The sequence below is a fragment of the Ahaetulla prasina genome, chromosome 3, assembly GCF_028640845.1.
Source record: "Ahaetulla prasina isolate Xishuangbanna chromosome 3, ASM2864084v1, whole genome shotgun sequence".
In the NCBI taxonomy this organism is placed as follows: Eukaryota; Metazoa; Chordata; class Lepidosauria; order Squamata; family Colubridae; genus Ahaetulla; species Ahaetulla prasina.
The window spans coordinates 168,779,864-168,799,420 of NC_080541.1; the positions used below are offsets into that span (position 1 = coordinate 168,779,864).

General features: G+C 36.7%; 1 protein-coding gene across 1 annotated transcript in view; it reads left to right on the forward strand.

The window, feature by feature from the left end:
• The window catches only part of GLIS1 (GLIS family zinc finger 1), a 249,581-nt gene that overhangs the window by 209,303 nt on the left and 20,721 nt on the right, over positions 1-19,557 (forward strand). The window contains exon 8 of the mRNA XM_058175135.1: positions 10,126-10,276. Within this exon, the coding sequence (XP_058031118.1) occupies positions 10,126-10,276 (151 nt within the window). The remainder of the gene's footprint in view (positions 1-10,125; positions 10,277-19,557) is intronic.

The window sequence follows — 19,557 nt, forward strand, 5'->3', positions numbered from 1 at the left end:
GGTTCAGATCTAAAATTCAAAAGTAAGATTAAAATAATTTGCTAATAATCGTGCTGTCACAAATAAATATGTAAATAATTGACTTATATTTTGAAATATGCCCCTGGTATTGCTGATGGCGTTCTTTTGAGTTACTGGTGTAGACAGTATAATATATATAATTTTCCTCAATAAGAAACTTTTTATCTGAGGGCCAATTACAATGCATGTCTACTGCCAGGAAAACCAGGAAAATCCACAGAGGACCAATTACTTGATAGGATTCTCCATTTATCTTCTAGCACCTTGTCATCCAAGTAAAGGTTCTCTGTACCTATGAAAGAAGAATGACTTCAAACTAGAAAATTGTTTTAAAAAGAAGCATATTCTGTATGTGCATGAAAGCATCAAAGATGAACTTAGGAAAATGACAGAATGCTATTCCATAATGACCTCTTTGGAACATGCCAAAAAGGCCATGTGAACATCTCTATTAACAGTTATAGTAGTTTAAGACAGAAGCAGTAATTGTGGTCTGGCATTTTCCACAAGTTCCACTAAGAAAACTTTCCATAACTTTATGCCTTTCATGCTGTGAGTACATGGTCACACAGTGCAGAATTCCTAGAAATTTGGGATTTGTTGTCTGATCTCATCTGAAGGAAGTCTGTTTACCATGTCATGTAAAACACTTTGTAGCCCAGATTGCCATATTGGCGATACTTTGAGCTCATGTTATCTACCTGCACTATAGGCATCTGGAGAGCATCAAGTTTGAGCAGGACTGAAGTGATTCTTGGCTAAATATAGCTATTAATTCAAGAATAATGGGTCAGAACCTTATGGGTAGGATGTCAAACTGCTAAAAGATATTTGAAAAACAGAGCATAGAGCAGCATAGACATCTGGCCACCGGGTCCTACTTAGAACCAACAGATAGGTTGCAAGCTATGGTAGAATTCCATTTGGAAGGTTACTTTATTAGCATTAGTGAATCAAATTATGTTGTAGTACACATAGCAGACTACAGACGTTAAAAAAATTACTATCAAATCTTCTGTACTATGCCTCATTCTATTCTCTTTGAAAATAATTGTTTATTCTAAATTCCTTTTTCAAAGAAATCATAGCATAATAATAATAATAATAATAATAATAATAATAATAATAATAATAATAATAATAATAATAATAATTTAATTTGTATACCGCCCTTCTCCCAAAGGACTCAGGGCGGTGCACAGCCAGAATAAAATACAAAAAGAACAGTACATATAATATTAAGAACAACCCGTTAAAAAACTTATTCAATTGGCCAATAATTTAAAATACAATAACACTCTATAAAATTTACAAAAGTTTAAAAACCCATAAAAACAAATTAAAAATTTTAAAATCAAGCCAGTCCAGCTAGACCGAATAAATAGGTTTTAAGTTCGCGGCGAAAGGTCCAAAGGTCAGATAGTTGACGAAGTCCAGGGGGAAGTTCGTTCCACAGGGTAGGAGCCCCCACAGAGAAGGCCCTCCCCCTGGGGGCCGCCAGTCGACATTGCTTGGCTGACGGCACCCTAAGGAGTCCCTCTCTGTGAGAACGCACCGGTCGCTGGGAGATAGAAGATGGCAGTAGACGGTAGTATAAGGAATAGGGTGCTGCTTATTTAGATTACCTAGAACCTTTCCTCTTCAACTAAGTCTGCTGCATATTTTAAATATGCCAAGGACAAAGCTAGCATCTGGAGATGGTTTCTGTGTTTCTACTCCTGTTACGCTGAATTTCAAAGCAACCCCATGTGCTTAGGCTAAAAGGGGAGAATATTTGAAAAGTGCTGTTGTGGTTGCTACATTTCAAAATCATTAAAGTGAATACAGTACTGCTGCTTCATAGAAAATTTAGACTCCAAATCGTTATGTGAAGAACACCAAAAGAACCTAATTAAACCAGGCAGAGAGGCCAGCTAGCCCAGCTCTCTGTTCGCAACAAGAGCCAACTGAACAAATAACTTCCCTCATTTCCAACATGTTATTGTTATAATGGAATTGTTTCACATAATTTACAGTACACTGTACGTCCATGTGTATGATAATTCCCTATGTGAAAGCTATTGCTACCATATCAATTTTACAAGAGACACTAGCTCAGATCTTTCTAATTAATTTGCTATAAATCCAGTTTGAAACACAGATAGAGGAAAAGAATCAATTCAGATAACTTTGGACATAACATTCTCACCTGAAATTTAAAGTGAAATCTTTGTAAAATCCAAAACTTAGTACAGAGTATTAACCTTCTGGAATATGAACCAACAGTTATAATATTTGTGATAGTGGTGAATGTCTGTAGCTCGGGTGTGGGATGAGGGTGAAGGTTCATTCTCCGAGATTGTGGGTTGGTTTCCAAACATTTAGTTACCAGGCTAGGTAACATCTTCAGCAGAATTTAGGGGATGTCAGTGTTGGTGTTCTTCTGCTTATAAGGACTTCATATGGTCAGTAGATCATGTCAGGGCATGTAAGGTGAGGATCTTGTGATGGGTTTGTGATGGGTCAGGTGTGGTTATGTCAGGTGAGAGTCATGTCAAGCCCCTCACTTGATGCGACCATCCAAGACCTACTTATCATACAAAGCCCTTATAAGCAGGATATCAATACTGACATCCCCTAAATTCAGGGGTGAAATGTAAAATTTGTTATTACTGGTTCTGTGGGCTTGGCTTGGGAGGGGGGTTTAATGTGGCTTGGGAGGGCGGTTTATTGTGACTGGGTGGCCAACTTCTTTTTTTTTAACTTTTAAAAGCATTTTTTCTACAGGCTCTTCTGCCAAAGAGGTTGTAAAAAATTGCTTTTAAAATCCTCTGATGATCAGGCAACTCAGCTGGGATCGCCAGAGGAGCCTTTTAAATGCTTTTAAAGGGTTCTGACAATCCCAGCTGAGTTGCCTGATTGCCAGAACCATTTAAAAGCATTTTTTACAGTCTCTTCGGTCGAAGAGGTTGTAGAAAAAATGCTTTTAAAAGGTTCTGGCGATCCCAGCTGAGCTGCATGATCATCAGAGCTTTTTTTTTTTCATTTAAAAGCATTTTTTTGGCCAAAGAAAAAATGCTTTTAAAAGTTTTTAAAAAAACAACCTCTGATGATCGCGTGGCTCAGCTGGGCATGGGGGGGGGAGGGATTTTTGCTACTAGTTCTCCGAACCACCCGCCACCATCGCTACTGGATCGGGTGATCTGGTCCAAACCGGGAGCATTTCACCCCTACCTAATTTCTCTGAAGATGTTACCTCTTCTGGTAAAGAAATATTCAGAAACCAACCCACAAGCTTGAAGAACCAATCTCCACCCTCAGTTAAAATGTTTTTTAAGAAAATATTTAACAGATATGGATAACATTTACGATCATGGTATGTTTTCTGAGTGAATGAAGCTTGCCAGTTTTCAGACCTTTTTTAGAAGAAACTTTTAAACTATTTTATTTTTTAGCCAATGTGACTAAGTAATTGTTAGCCTCTCCTAAGAGAATAAAGTTTCCAGAAATTTATCCAGAATTGATGGAAGGGAAGGATTGTTCCAAAGAACCTGGCAGAGAGTTAAAAGGAATTCTTCTTTTCCCATCACTTTAGAAGCAATTTATATGAATGTGACATATAGTGTAGAGATGGGCTTAAAAAGTAATCTGCAAAATTTTGGAAGCATAGATGGAGTGCAAGTGCTATTATTGCTTAACAGCACTTTTAAGTAGTTTTGTTATTTTGGCAGAAATGAGCAGTGTTTTTTTGCAGATATTAGTTTAGAGTGGGTGTGAAACACATTATTGAGAAAAGTGTAGCAACAGCATTTGTACTCATTAAAATATACCACAAGAAAAAAAGGAGCCTTTTGCCAGTTCATAAGCATATAAAGAAGTACTTGATGCAAAACTCAGTTTTTTAAAACAATTGACACACAACATAGATTCCAGCATGCAAACCGCTTGTGCATGGAATGATGAGTTGGAGCTTTCTCACTCTTTCGCCGCAGAGAAGTAAAGACCACAGCTGATCACTATGGCTTTGAGTTCAGCAGTCCGTCTAACACTGGGGTATCAAACTCATGGCCCCGCTCCCACCCAATTTAGCGAAGGGGGGAAAGTCCCAATACGTCACGTAATGCTGCCATGACGACGGGAGCTTGACACCCCTGAGCTAACATTTTCCTGCTTGTAAACTCTTCCAAGCATTCCTCCCTTTACCCACTTTTAGGCAGAGAGGTGATGTTTTTTTACTCACTTTGCTTCATGGGGAAACCTAGGTTGATTGATAGGGTTTCTTTACTTTATGAGCAGGAGTACAGAAAAGAGCACTGTTAGCATGATAGTTCTCTTCCAGCTACTTGTAACTCAAAGATTCCCTTTTTAATTTGCAGACAGGCAGCATCTTCAGGAAAAGCAGTGGAAAGCAGATTATTATTATTATAATTATTATTATCTATAAGCCAGATTCTGAACATTCCTACTTGCACCTTCAGTCAGATACACATAGTTATAAATATAATGAAAGTCACTCCTTGTGTAAAAGCAAAGTTGTCAATCACAATCCACTTTTTACTGTCCATTTTCCCTTTGTGGTGTGTGTGTGTGTATGATGTGTGTGTGTGTGTGTGTGTGTGTACTTGTGGGATGTACTCCCAAGTTGGAGAAGGGAGAGGACCTTCACAGAAAGCAAAAAGACAGCAAATGTGCTGCTTTAATCTGGCAAGATTTATGTAAGGCCCAAGGAACCAAAAATGACGTGTATACTTACTTTTGAGTAGTTACTTTACTGTGTTCACCTATTGACAGAAATCTTGCCAAACTAAAGCAACAGCTTGCTAACTACTAGATATACTCTGTGACTTTCTAGGGAGGGTCTGCTTTCACCCTTTTTCTGAGTATCAAATATTCCAAGCTTCATGATCTCTTTTTCTATGTGCTGCAGATCAGGACTGCATTCCACAGCTGTCTGTGGTCATTTTTATCTGATTCTGTATTGCTCAAATCACTTTATTGTAGTTCTAATCATTTTGGAATAACTTGATTGATTTTGGAGAAGACCCACATTACTTCAGATGATGTACAATCTTCTCTGAAGTAGCTCACTGTAATTTAGAATAGTTTTCGGCAGAACATATCCTCAGAGTGTTAACCATCCACTAGGCTATGTTGACCCCAGTTTTGAGATGTTTGTGGGACTTACAGGAAAATAATACAGTGTTGAGAACTTTTGTTTTGTTTGCTTTTTCTGAACTTGCAATTTTATTTCTTTTATCTTTGCAGTTACTTGGCAGAATCCCAAAAAAGACTTTAGTTCAGATGATTATGTTGCTAGTTTTCTAACAGATGTTAGTGCTAAAGGTTAAGCCATTTAGATTTTGATGGATTACATGTATTTATAATCTGAAGTGGTTAATGTGTTAGGAAACCACACACACACACACAGCTAAGATATATACCAGGAATCTGCACTTATGCAGCTTAGGTACAGGACATTGTACCTACAATAAGTGAATGCTCCTCATTTGAACATACACAGAAGAACTAAAATAACTAAATATTTTGGTCTTAAGGATCTGTCCAGGGAAAACAAATTTTAGTCTATGTTACAGTGACCTTCCTTTGCTATAATTACATAGCTTCTGCAGAACAGACAAATAGTAACTTGCCCAGAATACCAGTTGAAAGTATTTTCTGCAAATCCATAAAGTCAAGACAAAAATGTATCAGATGTATGACAAGCCCATACTCTAAATTAATGTTCCATCTTCCGTGTTACATTTCTAACATTATGAAAGCAGTCGTTGGTAAGTATTTTCTGAATTGTCCAATAAATTTGAAGTACTGTGTATGAATCACATTTGAGATCAAAAGCTTGTTTCACAATTTTTAAAATAAATTGCCACTGGTTTAAAAAGACATCTGATTTTTGAATTTGCATACCTCTTAGCTTTTAGGGATTACAAAGAAATGGTATCCCAGATGTATGTCTAGACACTGTAGATAAACTAATACGCTCAATCTTTTTTCTTACATAGAATTAGTTAAAATAATTTTCTGATATCTCATAGTAGCCAAAACAATTCATCATGTTAAAGATAGATACTGCAAACCTAATTATCTGCATAAGATCTTTGATTTCAGTGGATGCCCCATTTTTGCACAGGATAAAGGAAAAGAATATTTAATGAGCAAATAGATGAGCAGATAAAACAGTGAACTAATTGTAGTTGTAGTTGTCTTCAATCAGGGTATGTGTTACAACATTAAACTGTATAGTGCAAATTCGTTCCACAAGTAAGAAACTTCTCAAAAAATAACTTATAAGTTTACCAAAATGTGTACAAAAATTAAAATTGCTTTTGTAATTGTGAATACTAAGTTAAAATTCAGTTGTTGTCTTAGGTTAAGGGCTATCTGTAGTATGAATGATAAAGCTGACACAACAGCAGCTTTGATAATCCTACTTCTGCACATGTGTTTCAGCTAAGTATTTTTCTTTAGCAAACTTACATCAAAAAAAATATTTTTACCATATTATGAGAAATTTTGAGAATTATTTTTGCCATATTATGTTGAATTATTAAATATACCATGTGGCCAGAACAGGTAGACTTAACTAAACTACTTTTAGACACCAATTAGTGTAAGTCTCATCTGATTGCTATAAAACCTAGATATTTTTAGTTTGCCACGGTACCGTTATATTCAGAAGCAAGTCCCAAATGATATTGCCTATAGTATATTCTTTGTTTATGTCATCTGGTTCATTTATTTACTCAGACAGTGTAAGCTTTCTGGAAGTGAATGGCTCTGTATTTTTCTAGAATCTGGATATGTGCAATTTTTTTCCTTTTTCACCTCTTATATTTGCCATTTATTTGATTTATATTCCAATCAAATAGTAAAATAGCAGCAGTGTGATGACTAGGAATAATATAATGTAATCAATGTAATGTAATGCAATATAATATAACATAACATATTCTAAAATATCATATGAATGTTTGCCAATGGATTAAGCATACCAAGATGCCATAAGAAAGAAATTATAATATCCTGAAAATCACACAGGTGTCTGAAATATAAATGAAAACAAGGCAGAATCGATTATACCATCTGCAGAGAATAAAATGATAAAACAACATTTTCTTTAACAGCTTGTAATAACTTGTCATGTGTTCTCAAAAGGACTTTCCCTCAATATAAGAAAAGGCTTGTGGTTGGAGCACTTATAAAAATATGAGGGGAAAATGAAAATGTGGAGTGCGGTAATGCACATCATGTGCAAGTCCATCTGTGTCAAGCATGCCTCCTTTCAAAACTCAGGAAAGAAAACCCCCAACTCCATTGTTTGTAGAGAAAGGTATCTTTTACTGAGAATGAACTGATTGCAACGAAAGTAAAGCAAGTTCTGAATAATAGGTGTGGCTTACACATACAAGTTCCCACATTAATCCCTCCTCCCCCCAAAGGTCAGGCAATTGTGTCCAATCCACCTTTTCCTCAGGTGTCATGTGAGGGTCATCAAGTTCAGATGGTTTCAATTCTCTGGTATGCACGGACCGTTAGCTGCGACTGTTATTAGCCCACTTCCTAGACTTTGAATGCATTCTATTTATCTGTAGCAAGTTAAGTTTCATTTCTGTCTTAACTCCCTCCCATTCCCTCCATTTCATGACAGCCGAAGTAGCTAGCCCTTAATTAAGGATACATTACCCCTTCCCAATGCTTAGCACTAAAAGATAGCAATAAAACAATTAACTAACAGTAATAAAACAATAAAGGTAGCATGCGGAGGCTGACAATCTGTTCCAAAGTCAGTTCTGTTAACAGGAAGATTAAGTCAGCAAACTGGGATTTAAAAATGCAAGTTTCAAGAAACCAGTTTGAGTTTTGAAGGATGTTAGTTTATACCATTCAAAGTATACATACATAAGTCACTAGAGTAATGCACTCTCTTACTGATGTTCATATAATTTCTTGATTTGTTTTAAGAGATCAGTGCTGAATTTGAATCTGTCTTTCCTGATATGCTTATGAGCATTGATAAAAACTTTTGTCCTATTTGTTATTTATTCAGAAATAAAAACAGTCTATGCATTAAAATAATGTTAACAATGTTAGCTTGCTAAGGCATTATTTTAAAGCTGCTGTACAGGCAATTCTCAACTTATTACCACAATTGATCCCAAAATTTATGTTGCTAAGTGACTTTTGCCCCATTTTACGACATTTCTTGCCACAATTGTTAAGAGAATCACTGTAGTTTTTAAGTTGGTAACATGGTTGTTAAGTGAATCTGGTTTCCCCATTGACTTTGCTTGTCAGAAAGTCACAAAAGCTGATCACATGACCCTGGGACATTGCATAAATATGAACCAGTGGCCAATCATCTGAATTTTGATCATGTCACCATGAGGATGCTGCAACAGTCCTAAATGTGAAAAACGGTCATATGTCACTTTTTACAGTGTTGTTGAAAACTTTGAATAGTTACTAAATGAGGTGTTGTAAGTCGAGGACTACCTGTACACCGGCAGAAAAATATGATTCAAAGCTGCCCAGTCATAAGAACAATTCTCTCTTAATCTGTAAAAAGACTTGGCATTGGCATTGTATTTCCAATGTCCTTCTCCTCCACTTCAGGCAAGCATATTCCCCATGCAGGCAGCTCACCTCATGGACAATATTAGGAAAGTTCAGAGATCCAGAGCTTTTATGCTTATTCAGTCATTACACTTCAAGTGGCCACTCCCTGTGATACATATGAAGATTTAGTTATTTCAAGGAACAGAAGTCAATGCTTTATCTCCATGTGATTCCTTTTCTTTAAATATGTGAACATCCTTTCAGAACAAGCTGACTTCTCGCTGATTCAACTACAGTCCACATGGTAGGTTGACCTCCTTAGTGCATTAGGGCTTGATTCAAACAGTTACACTGCAATTAAAATTGTTATATTTGTTATAATATATAATTTGTTGCTCTTCATTAAGGGGAAGAAATACTTCCTTGCATTTTTATTTCTACCCAAAAATAAATTCATATCATTTATTTTCTGTCTGAATATATATGTCCCAAGATAATGTTGCAGGATCCAATCTGGGTTGGTCACTGGGACCAGAGATTTTGTCTTCTGAGCTTTTGGACTCGTGCTAAAGCCCATATTCAGGGAAATTCTAGCATAAATTCTCTAATTTATATAATTTTTACATGAATTTGAAGTACTTTTATGCATTCTAGACAATTTTTCTGGAGTCATATAACAATAGTACATCATTTTAAAAAAATTCTCTGAAGTTATAACATAATGTAAATTTCAATCTTTTAATAATATTTTCCCCACTGTTCCATCAGTTTATTATGTGCAAACATATGTTAGCCCATTTTATCATACTGTGTTTCACCTTTTCTGCTTACATTTCAATAAAAGTTTATACATTTAGCAATTATATGTTCATCATTTATACATACAGTAGTTCAACCTCAAATTCTGTTTTCTGTTATGCAGTTCCAATCCTATTATTTACTTTTAATCTTTCTTTTAACAGTGAATTCAAAAACCATTGAAAACTATTCTCTATAGCCAATTGTTCTTGGATATGTCAATCCTAATTGAAGTTATTTCTATTAGGTTAATGAGCTTTAAAAGGGAAATTAGATAATTCCATGGCAAATAAGTAATTATTAACTGTGATGATTATATCTTATTTCTAATATTGGAGGCAGCATGTCTTTTAGTATACATTCCTGGGAAACACATGCTAAAGACTTTTATTTACCATCTTTGTTTTTCCAAGCACAGTAGAAACGAACTGTTGGATCTGGTTCAGTTTTTCTCTATACTGTATTCTAAATATTTAAAATATACATGATTTTATATTTGTACAATCTGGAAGATACCTTCATTCCCATTCTCAGTGTAAGACAAAATTCCTATTCGTTGATGATAGGTAACTTACGATGAATGATTATAAGGAAATATTACAACAGTGCCACTCTTTCCAACCAAATCTAGGAAGAAACTTTATAGAAGTGAACAACATAACCTGTTACAACTTGTTTGAGACATCTGTGCTAAAAAGATGCTTTTTAGAAAAGTATGAAAAGTTTTTACTGATGAACATTTTCTTTTTTTAGGGATGTATACTAATTCCAGCACAAACCACAATGGACCATCACCTAGTCTTCTACCAATGCATCAGAATGTTCTGTCAAGGCAACATATACTTGAGTCAGCTCTCACTAGTGCACATCATCATGTTTCATCCATAGAAAATGACGGAGAAGGGTATGTAACAAAATATTTTTCAATTTTTAATGTTCCAACTTTCTGTCTTTCATTTGGGTCTCCTGAACTCAAGAACAGGAAAGATCTTTGTATGCAGTCATATGTATTCAGCTTGCTACTGCCTATGAAGCTTCATTGACTGGCAATTATTCTTCCATTTAAAGAAAGAAAGAATCAGTTTTCTTTAAATTCTTTCTTAAAGATACATACTGGAAAAGTGAAGGCCAAAAAGAATGACTCTTTGTGAGCTTCATTTGTAAATCATATTAGGGTGGTGGGTCACTTAGACAGCTATTTTTCTAAGAAAATAAAATGGATACCTAAAGGGAGGGAAGATCACTTGTCTTAAGACTTATTGCTCCATGAAACTTGTAGGACAGTCCTGTTAGATTGTGGTAACAAAAAAATCTTTGAAAGTCTTGTTGTACCCTTTCAGACTATCAAATTATTTTAAAAGGTATAAGATTTTGTGCAACTTACTTCATCAGATGCATAGAGCCACATCCCTGTTTCCCCCCTGAAACCTGAGCTCTCATAATTTCCCACGTCCTTTTCTCATGTGATTGAGTATATGCATTTTGGGAATTACATTTTCTTTTACATTAAATGTGGGTAAGTGGGGATACATATATACACACTTTTAAAAGGTACTTTTGAAAACTACTGTTATGTGGTAAAATTGGATAAACTGAATGCCTCTGAGTTCAAAACAAATTATAGATGGCAGTGTTTTATTTCAAAAGTATACTTAGGAAAGAGGTTAAGATTGTAGCTTCTAATGATGACAGGCCTTTAGGGTGGAGAAAGAGAAAATTATATGTGACCCATAATAATGCCTATAACTGTATGGCTTACTAAACCAGCATCTATCAGCCCTATTTGGATAGTGGGAAAATTAAGTTTCCTGAGGTCCGGTAATTTTTCAGACATTCAAAAACTGAGCGTATTTAAAGAAAATAGAGCTTCCATCCAATTTCTATTAGAAAGTTTTCCCATACTGCAATTATAAGGGCTTGTTCTTTTGGCCACCCAGCTTTTGTTCTGTTTTGACTTTGCTCTCATAAAAAACCTGAATCACACGCTGCAATAAGAGTGATCTTTAGTTTTGAGAAGTAAATAAAAACTGGAAGAAACTGTTTCAAATGTGGAACTTGTAGATGTTCCCTAAACATTATTTAAAGAAAAAGGTTTTCGCTTCTGAGTCTGTTCTGATACTGGCTAACTATGCTTAGGTTAAGGTTAGGTTAGGTTTAGGTTAGGTTGTTAAGGAATGGAATGTTAAATGTTATTAGCAAGTATAAAATACCAGTCTTTGCAGAATTGCAAATACAATTTTGGATCATAGCTCAAAGATCTTGGCTTCTATTGGTTATGCGGAAACTACTTAATTTGAGAGTTAGTCTCACTAGGTGGCTCAGTGGCTAAGACACTGAACTTGTCGATCAGAAAGGTTGGCGGTTCGAATCCCTAATACAGGCCTCCTGGGTGAGCAGAGGGTTGGACTAAATGACCTCCAAGATCCCTTCCAACTCTGTTACTGTCTCTCCGAGTTATAGTCCCAGCTGCACATTCAGACTGTTATCTGAGGAAGGACTATTGACTGATTTATATTTATCAGAAGGCCATAACATACATGCACACACAGACACTTTTTAAAATAACTTCATCTGCTTATCATATCATGGAGTACTAGATTAAGTGATTAATTCACTCCTAGTCAACAGAAGGAATTCTAGTTTTCAGATATACTCTTTATGATCTTGTAAATTATTTTATGAAGTAGTATGTAAACTATGTTAAAAAGTGCGTATATCCATGCAAACACCGATGTATATTATGGCCTTCCTATAAATATAAATTGATTGATATTTCTTCCTTAGAAAAGAATCTGAACATGAAGTTGGGAGTACAGCTCAGAGTATGTGACTTGCCAAGGATCAGTAAAGACTAGAATTCTTTCTGTTGTAACATTGCACTTGAGGGAGTAGGATATTAGGAATACAAATAGAGGGTGGGGATTTTTTGTTTTGTTTCTGTTTTTCTTTCTCCAGTTGCTTCCTCAAGTCTTCATTATCTTTTCTGGTTTTCCCTTCCCATTGTCATGTTACTGACTTTGATCCTTCTTAAGGAAATCCATTTTTTCAAGAATATTTTTCTTAGTTATTTCTTAGTGATTGATTTATTCCTTTCCATTGTGTCAATGGCATATGAAACAAGCCAAGTGATTTCACTTTTTATTGGATGTTTTTCCTTAAGCTTCAGCCAGGAACAAATTTAATATTTATTGGCTTTGACTGTTACTGGACTGAATTTGGAGAGAGATATTGCTAAACATTCAGTGTAAGAATATGCTAATCTAAGAAAGCAAATAGTATCAATCCACTTTTAACTATACTTTTTTTTCAGAAGCAAGTTTAATATTTAATTTAATTCAGAATTTATTTGTCTGAAAACTAGGAATGTCTGAAAACTGACAAAACACACACTAGCACATATTAATTTGATAGTTTTTAATGAGATTTTTAAAAATCTAGTAATCAAGTTGATGGTAGACTGAGTTATTCTAAATGCAATAAGAAATATATATTTAAAATTATGCTACTAGCCTCTCGCTTAATTTTTGGGGTGCATGCAAGTTTATTAAATTTGAAAATACTTTATTTCCGGTTATAGTGCGTATATGCAAATATATGATAACATTATATGCCACTAGTTAATAATGCTATAATGATCTCACTATGGCAAGATTTGTTTTAGGAACCGAATTTGTAGTGTTTTTCCATCATAACGAATTTTCCAATAGATAGAGTACCTTAAGTCAAGGAATTGCAGTGTTGTGGAAAGGTGTAGTAGTGACTAGTAAATAATAATAATAATAATAATAATAATAATAATAATAATAATAATAATAATAATAATATCAGAGTTGGAAGGGACCTTGGAGGTCTTCTAGTCCAACCCCCTGCCCAGACAGGAAACCCTACACCATTTCTTTTGACGGCTGTCTTTTGAAAATCATTTGACGGCCGTCTCCAGGAGAGCTTTTTACCAGGTTCGCCTGGTTCGCCAGTTGCGCCCCTTTCTAGACCGGGATGCCCTATGCACGGTCACTCACGCCCTCGTGACGTCTCGTCTGGATTACTGCAATGCTCTCTACATGGGGCTCCCCTTGAAGGGCATCCGGAGGCTTCAGTTAGTTCAGAATGCGGCTGCGCGGGTGATAGAGGGAGCCCCTCGTGGCTCCCATGTGACACCTCTCCTGCGCAGACTGCACTGGCTACCTGTGGCCTTCCGGGTGCGCTTCAAGGTTTTGGTAACTATCTTTAAAGCGCTCCATGGCATAGGGCCGGGCTACTTACGGGACCGCCTGCTGCTACCGAATACCTCTCACCGACCCGTGCGCTCTCACAGAGAGGGACTCCTCAGGGTGCCGTCTGCTAGACAGTGTCGTTTGGCGACACCCAGGGGAAGGGCCTTCTCTGTGGGGGCTCCCACCCTCTGGAACGAACTCCCCCCAGGACTTCGTCAACTTCCGGATCTCCAAACCTTCCGCCGCGAGCTTAAAACATATTTATTCATCTGCGCAGTACTGGACTAGATTTTAAATTTATATTGGTTTTAATGGGTTTTATTATTTATATTGTTCTTTTTTAATTATTTGGCTGTGTAGAATAAGTTTTTTAATTGATATTTTATTCTGTATTTATATGTACTTTTTATTTGCTTGTGAACCGCCCTGAGTCCCTAGGGAGATAGGGCAGTATACAAATACGATAAATAAATAAATAAATAAATAAATAAATTTCAGACAAATGGCTATCCAGCATTTTCTTAAAAATTTCCAGTGTTGGAGCATTTACAACTTCTGCAGGCAAGTTGTTCCACTTATTAATTGTTCTAACTGTCAGGAAATTTCTCCTTAGTTCTAGGTGGCTTTTCTCCTTGATTAGTTTCCACCCATTGCTTCTTGTTCTACCCTCAGGTGCATTGGAGAATAGTTTGACTCCCTCTTCTTTGCGGCAACCCCTGAGATATTGGAACACTGCTATCATGTCTCCCCTAGTCCTTCTTTTCATTAAACTAGGCATACCGAGTTCCTGCAACCGTTCTTCATATGTTTTAGCTTCCAGTCCCCTAATCATCTTTGTTGCTCTTCTCTGCACTCTTTCTAGAGTCTCAACATCCTTTTTACATCGAATGCAATATTCCAAGTGTGGCCTTACCAAGGCATTATAAAGTGGTATTAACACTTCATGTGATCTTGATTCTATCCCTCTATTTATGCAGCCCAGAACTGTGTTGGCTTTTTTGGCAGCTGCTGCACACTGCTGGCTCATATCTAAATGGTTGTCCACTAGGACTCCAAGATCCCTCTCACAGTTACTACTATTGAGCAAGGTACCACATATACGGTACCTGTGCATTTTGTTTTTTTGGCCTAAATGTAGAACCTTACTTTTTTCACTGTTGAATTTCATTTTGTTAGATAGTGCCCAATGTTCAAGTCTGTCAAGATCTTTCTGTATCTTGAACCTATCTTCTGGAGTGTTGGCTATTACTGCCAGCTTGGTGTCATCTGCAAATTTGATGAGTTCCCCATCTATCCCCTTGTCCAAGTCATCGATGAAGATGTTGAAGAGTACTGGGCCTAAAACAGAGCCTTGGGGTACTCCACTGCATACTTCCCTCCATGTGGATGTAGTTCCATTGAGGACTACACATTGAGTGCGGTTGGTCAACCAGTTATGAATCCATCTGGAGGTGGTGCTGTCTAACCCACATTTTTCTACTTTATCTAGTAGTAAGTTATGGTCTACTTTATCAAATGCTTTACTGAAGTCCAAGTAAATTATATCGACAGCATTCCTCTGGTCCACTAATTTTGTCACTTTGTCAAAGAATGCAATAAGATTAGTCTGGCACGATCTGTTTTTGACAAATCCATGTTGGCTTTTGGTTATTACTTTGTTTGCTTGTAGGTGTTCAGTGATTCGTTGCTTGATTATCTTTTCCAGAATCTTCCCTGGTATTGAGGTTAGGCTGATAGGTCTGTAGTTTCCTGGATCTGTTTTTTTTTTCCTTTCTTGAAGGAATTAATTATAAATTCTCTCTTAATTGATACTTACCTATTGTCATTTGCTGAAGTAAGCTAAATAGAATGGTGTTCAGACAAATCTGAAACACACCACCGGAATAGTTTTTCATAGCAAATTAAGGGATTGAATCTGTGGTGGGTTTCCATTTTTTTTACTACCGGTTCTGTGGGTGTAGCTTGGTGGGCGTGACAGGGGAAAGATACTGTTAAATTCCCATTTCCTCCCAATCAGCTGGGACTTGGGAGGCAGAGAATAGATGGGGGTGGGGCCAGTCAGAATTTTTACTACTGGTTTTCCGAACTACTCAAAATTTCCGCTACCGGTTGTCCAGAACTGGTCAGAACATGCTGAAACCCACCTCTGGATTGAATCTTTTCTAAAGGGTTTATGTTTCCCCTAAAAGATTAGAGACTCTGGGACTCTTTCTAGATTCATAACTGCTAGAAGAAGCTCTGATGGATTCTGTGGCATGGCTTTTTATCAGTTGGTATCACACTCTAATTCTGTCTGGAAATGGATAATCCACCACGATTCATGTTCCACATCTATTGATATAATGCACGTGGGTGTGCTTTTGAAGATAACCTATCATTATCTAGTGTAAAATATAATCTTGAGAAACTTCATTGGAATTTTGTAGCCGTGTTTGACACCTCTCACTTAAATCTTTTCTACCCTTTTACTAGCCTAATTCAAAATTGTGGCTTGGATTTACAAAACAAACTGCTTTGGAATCTCAATGCACCCTCTCACAGCTATCTACCCAAACTCCAAAGTCATTTATAAAAACCTTTCTTGAAATAATACTATAATATTCATGCTTCAATAGTAGGAATAATGACTTAGGTAATAGGATTGAATCTGGATTGTTCTTCCAAGTGAAATTTGTTCCATGTGCTCTCATTACTATTGCTTTGACAGCAGCTCCAGTTATTTTTCTATTTCCAGGATTTTAAAATAATATAATATGTAGATACATTCTTTCTATCTTAAGGTCACTTTTACAATATCTTATTTTAGGCCTTGTTATTCTCTGATGATGACTACACTTATAGTTGTATTATTGTACTAATTTTATCTTACAGAGTAGTGTTCTTTTTAGTGGTTTACTGCATTTTATTGCATACATTGTACAAAGACTAGAAACACTATTTGATACGCTGTTGAATACTGTTATTAACAACAACAACAACAACAACAACAACAACAACAACAACAAAATGCCAAAATAGGTACTGTAACACTCAGATTGCTCTGAGCTTCCTAAAACCACAGGGGAATATTTTGTGGCAGAAAATACACTTGAAATAATCACACAGAAAGCTAATACTATACTTGCTAACACAAAGGCTGATGTCCCTTTTCATAGTTTTCTGCAATCTTTTTAGGGCACTGTATTCATTCATGTTATTGGAATGTGGTACTTTTGTTAATACAGGGTGTCCTCAATTACCAACTATAGTTGGGAACTCTGTTGCTAAGTGGTGCAATTGTTAAGTGAAATGCAACTTCCCCATTGACTTTGCTTGTTAGAAGCTGGCTGCGAAGGTCGCAAATGGCCATCATGTGATTGTGTGACACTGTGGCCATCGTGGATGTGCCCCAGTTGCCAAGCACACTGTTGTGTGTGTGCCCCCCGAGCCGGGCCTCCTGCCAGAAAGTGACTTGGAAAGTAAGGGGGAAAGGGCCGTCTGGACTTACCTCAGGAGCACCGGCTTCCCTGGCTCAGCTCCAGGAGCCAGAGGCAGGCCAGGTGGAAGAGATAACAAGGCCTCCGTCCCCTGACTCTTCCCCCCCCCAGGCCACGCCTCCAGACCCAGCTGATGGCAATCAGGCCTGGCTGGACCCTAGGTTTCGTAGGCAGGAGAGGCGGGAACAACAGAAGCAGGGGTGGGGCAGGCCTAGGAAGTGCTGAGTCATGGAGCCACACCCCACAGGATATAAAGGCAGCAAGAGCTGCTGTGCCTCTTCGTAGCAGGCAAATTAACTGCTTAACTAAGAGCTGAACTACTGTTTGTTCCTGGGTGACTCATCAGCGTCGAGAGAGATAACAGAGATACTTGGCAGACGCTCACTAGTTTGCTGCCAGAGCTGATAGTGCTGGCTAATTAAGCCATCGCTAGGACGGAGGCGAAGGAGGACAGAACACACAAAAATTTCAGTCATGTGACTATAAGGATGCTACAACAGTCACAACTTTGTTCAATGGTTGTAAATCTCCCTTTTTTGATGCCATTGTTAACTTTGAATGGTTGCTGAATGAGTGGTCAGTGAGCGAGGACAATCTGTAGTAGACATATGCTCCATCAGATAAAAATGTGTACTGATTACTGCACATATTCAATCTGTGGCCATCGTTTTCTACCCTTTTGGTAAGCTACAACATTTGCCACATTTATCACCTCTCAAGACTTCTTGCTTGAAGTATACAGAATGTACAAAATTTGTGCACCATGAGCCAAAGTGATGACAGGGTTGAATTCCTGAGCTTAAGTCTTTGGGATGGAGCAAAACGATTGCTATCACAAACTGTAATGACTGAATCATCAAATATGAAAGAAGCCAAACACCACAAGATGCTGAGCACAAGAAATCTACTCATGTTTGACAGAAAAGCTTAGAATTTGATTTAAAGCCTTCTTTTTTTAAAAGCAACAACAAAAAAAGGCCCTTGTTATTTTGTGCTTTGCCAAAGTCAGTAACAAGGCAGCACTCAGTTTTCCCAAAAGGTTTTTAAGACGTTTACATAGTTTGACAAAAAAATATTTAATTTACTTGAAAATGATCTAACAAAATCTGACTTCATTACCAAATATATTTACCCTGGCTACATATGAGAAGTATTTATTTCCCTTTAATAAAGAAGTATGTGACACATAAGAGATCAGGTAACTTTATGCCAATTTATATTAATAGTAATTAACATATGTTTTATTTAGGAGCAGTTTGTCATATAAAAGTAGAATTTGTCATGTTAGAATTTTTTGTTATTGCTTTTAAAGTTCCAGGTAGCAATGTGCTATATTAACATCACTTGCACTTGGCCAGTTTGATCTGTAGAGCCTGAAAATGTGTCTGTGTGTTGGGGGAAAACCTGTAGTCCTCAATGTACAACCATTCACTTAGTGAAGTTACAAGGTATTGAAAAGGTGACTTACGACAGTTTTTCATGCTTATGATGGTTGCAGCATCCCTGTGGTCACATGATCAAAATTCAGCCACTTGGCCAGTGTCCCAGGGTCATGTGATCACCTTTTGTGATCGTCTGACAAGCAAAGTCAATGTATGCACTAAAACAATATTTCATGTTTTTTCAATGGTTCATGATGAACCATTGTGGTTCATCTAGACAAGCTAAATGGTTATTTGTAGCACTACTTCACGCTTCGTAGAATAATAGAATTGCCAACTTTAGCAAAATGAAAACCTCTACCTGCAAAGTTATTCATAATCCTGGACAGTTTATGCCATAGTATGCCGCCACCTTAAAGGAAAATATTCCTCATAAACATATTTGCAGAAAAAAGTAATGTTAACCGAATAACCAAATAATAAAGTTGGAAGGGACCTTGGAGATCTTTTAGTCCAAACCCCTGTGTAACCAGGAAACCCTAAACTATTTTAGACAATTGGTTTTCCAATCTCTTCTTTAAAACTTCCAAAAAGTTGTGGAGCATCCACAACTTCTCGAGGCAAATCATTCCTCTGGTTAATTGTTCTAACTATAAGGAAATTTCTCCTTAGATCTTGGTTGCTTCTCTCCTTGATTAGTTTTCCATCCATTGCTTCAACATTAAATGAGATGGGTGGTATATTAATTTTATATATGGTTCCCAAGGGGCTTTCCTAGGAGACTCCAAATTTCTGTTAAATGTGTATTTTATTTCAGTATTTTTATATGATCATTCATATCTAGAATCTCGTTTGGAGGACAATATGTTAAAAAAAAAAATCTTATGATAGATTTCCACTTAAAAAAGGAAGTAGATATAAGCTGGTACATTTCCCTGGAGCAGTCTCCTAAAATTAAATAGGACTTATTTCTGCATAGGAAAAAAGAGTTTTTTTGAGTTTTTTTCAAAGCCTATTTGTTTTTGCCTCTAGTAGCCTTGTACAAGTACAGCTTATAGAGAAACATATTTCTATACCAGTTCCAATTTTGCTTTAGAATAAAGTTAAATGTTG